The sequence below is a fragment of the Magnolia sinica genome, chromosome 9 (genome assembly GCF_029962835.1).
Source record: "Magnolia sinica isolate HGM2019 chromosome 9, MsV1, whole genome shotgun sequence".
NCBI classification, from domain to species: Eukaryota; Viridiplantae; Streptophyta; class Magnoliopsida; order Magnoliales; family Magnoliaceae; genus Magnolia; species Magnolia sinica.
Genome location: NC_080581.1, coordinates 6,248,602 through 6,250,914, shown reverse-complemented (window position 1 = coordinate 6,250,914; position 2,313 = coordinate 6,248,602). Strand labels below are relative to the sequence as shown.

At 42.9% G+C, this 2,313-nt stretch overlaps 1 protein-coding gene across 1 annotated transcript; it reads right to left on the bottom strand.

The window, feature by feature from the left end:
* Positions 1-229: 229 nt before the first annotated feature.
* Positions 230-1,114, bottom strand: LOC131256331 (nicotianamine synthase-like). Its single transcript, XM_058257282.1, has one exon. The coding sequence runs from the start codon at positions 1,112-1,114 to the stop codon at positions 230-232; it is 885 nt and encodes a 294-aa protein (XP_058113265.1).
* Between the last annotated feature and the right edge of the window lie 1,199 nt (positions 1,115-2,313).

Sequence of the window (2,313 nt, the reverse complement as noted above, 5' to 3'; positions counted from 1 at the left end):
GCACCGAAACAAGATCTCAATAGAAGCAAAAGCAAGTAGTAACATCTCTAACACAACAGAGATTTATTAACTAGACCCCACATTGAAAAACCAAACATCATACGACACCTGAAAACATTAGAGGAAATACGAGTTCCGCCCAAAAGAAGCAAATCCTAGATATCATATACTAGCTCTACGTACTACTATGGAGCATAGAAAACTAAATGCACGCACCCACAGGCCTCTTTTATATAATAGGCTTGCGTGCAAGTACAATTGAGTTTATTACTTCATTTGTAGGATGGAAGACGGACAGAATCTCAAACCCATGCAAATCATCCTCTTCTACCATGGGGTACAAAAATCCCCTAGCTCCATTTGCACTCCTCACTAGTAAAATACCTCCACCCTTCATATACTTCCTTAGGTGGCCCACCACCTTCACCTTCTCTTCCTTACTCATCCCCACCAGAGCTGCCAAGAAAATGCAATCAAATTCTCCTAGCTCCTCCCTCACATCCATCACATCACTTGTCTTGAACTCCATCCTCCTTGCTAGTTCATCATCCGTTGCGACAATCCGGTGGGCTACGTTGTTCGCCAACATGTCGAAGCGTGTTGTTTTCATGTGGTGGATCGCCATGATAATGGAAGTTAGCGGCATGGGACCGGACCCCACAAATGCCACCCTTTTAGGTTGCACCACTCCATTTTCAGAAAGGATCCCATACTCTAGTCCGGCGAGCTTGACGTAGTTAGTATAGTAGGGGAAGAGGTTTAGGTGGTCTAATGGTTGCGGTATTTTGGTAATGAAAGTGGCGAATTCAAGCTCAAGAAGTCCCTCAGCTCGCCCACATAGGCCTATCAGGCTCTGGCGCATGTGTTGCATGTCGGGTGGTAGGTTTTGGACATTGATGGAAGAAGGGAGGGTGCATAGCTTGACAAGTTGAGTGAAGAGGGCATTGACATGCTTGGAAGGCCTTAAGGACTCTAGCTTACTGATGCTTGCATGGATTTTTGCCACGTTGGCAATCAGGACATCAAATGCCATATGGTTTTCGAAGATTGGTTGATGGAGAGAAGCCATTGATAAGGTGTTTTTGAGTATGTTTGTGTGGTCATATGGGCACATTTGCTTGAGTACTTATAGATGTAAGACACTTACATGGATGATTATTTTCATGTCCGTTCTGCCTCAGTCACAACTCATCCTACATTGCCAAATACCAACGGTTGGATTAAACAGGAATGTTGAGATTAGCCGGCGTAAGAAGTTACGAAAGCTGTTCATAATAAAAATGATTAGGTCAGTTTCTCTACAAGTGCCTGTAGAATAAGCTTATTCTACAAGGGCTACGTGTGGGCCCACCGTGATGGGGTGTGGCCCACTTTGAAAGTTGGATGCAACTAAACTCGGGCCGATCCATAACATTGGCCCACCTAATTCTACGGCTATATGGCATCAATACAGTGGTTCTTTGGTGATGGATGGACTGGATCTCGTAGCACTTGTATGACGTGTACTATTGGATCTCGTAGCACAAGTGTGCGCTTAGCTAAGCTCCGGATGTTTTATATACAAGTATGACAACTATTTTACGAAAGGGATGTGATTCCAACACCAATTGGAGTAGATGTTACGGTCCATCTAGTGGTGGCATTAGGTCATTGTCATGTGGGGCCAATCTGTTGCAAGGATTGGATGTCACGTGCACTTAGACCTTCTCTCTAAAACAGTCCCTATATATATATATATATATATATATATATACACACGTGTGTGTGTATATGGAAATGGTTCTAAGCGGTGGAGCTCATGGGAACTTCCCATGAGGTCGAGCTGTGTGGGTCCCACTGTGATGCATGTGAAAAATCTACCCCAATAGTCAGATGCACCATCCCATGGTGGGCCACTATCTTAAAAATCAAATCAATCCATGACTTGGGTAGGCCGCACCATATACAAAAGTTGAGAGGGGTTACCCTCCCATTAAAACATTCATTATCATTTGTTGGGTCCAATGAGATGTGGTTCACAAATCCAGCCCACCCATTACGTGTGTCCCACTTGGATAAGAGGTAAGACTAAGTTTCAAATACATACAAATTTTAGGTTAGCCACACCAAGTGATTTTATATGTTTTAGGCATGTCTTCATATGATTTTAGTTGGTATGGATATGGCCAACCTGAGTTCCGTATACAGCTGATTTTTAGGATATCCCATAATTTTAAGGGGGACCCATCAAATGAACAGTGTTGATGTTCGACACGCATCACGGAGCTTTACAGCATAGAATCATTTGATATATATATATATATATATATATAT

Bases quoted from the DNA above. Each gene is read 5' to 3' on its own strand.
- LOC131256331 (XM_058257282.1), bottom strand. From the start codon at position 1,114: ATGTGCCCATATGACCACACAAACATACTCAAAAACACCTTATCAATG.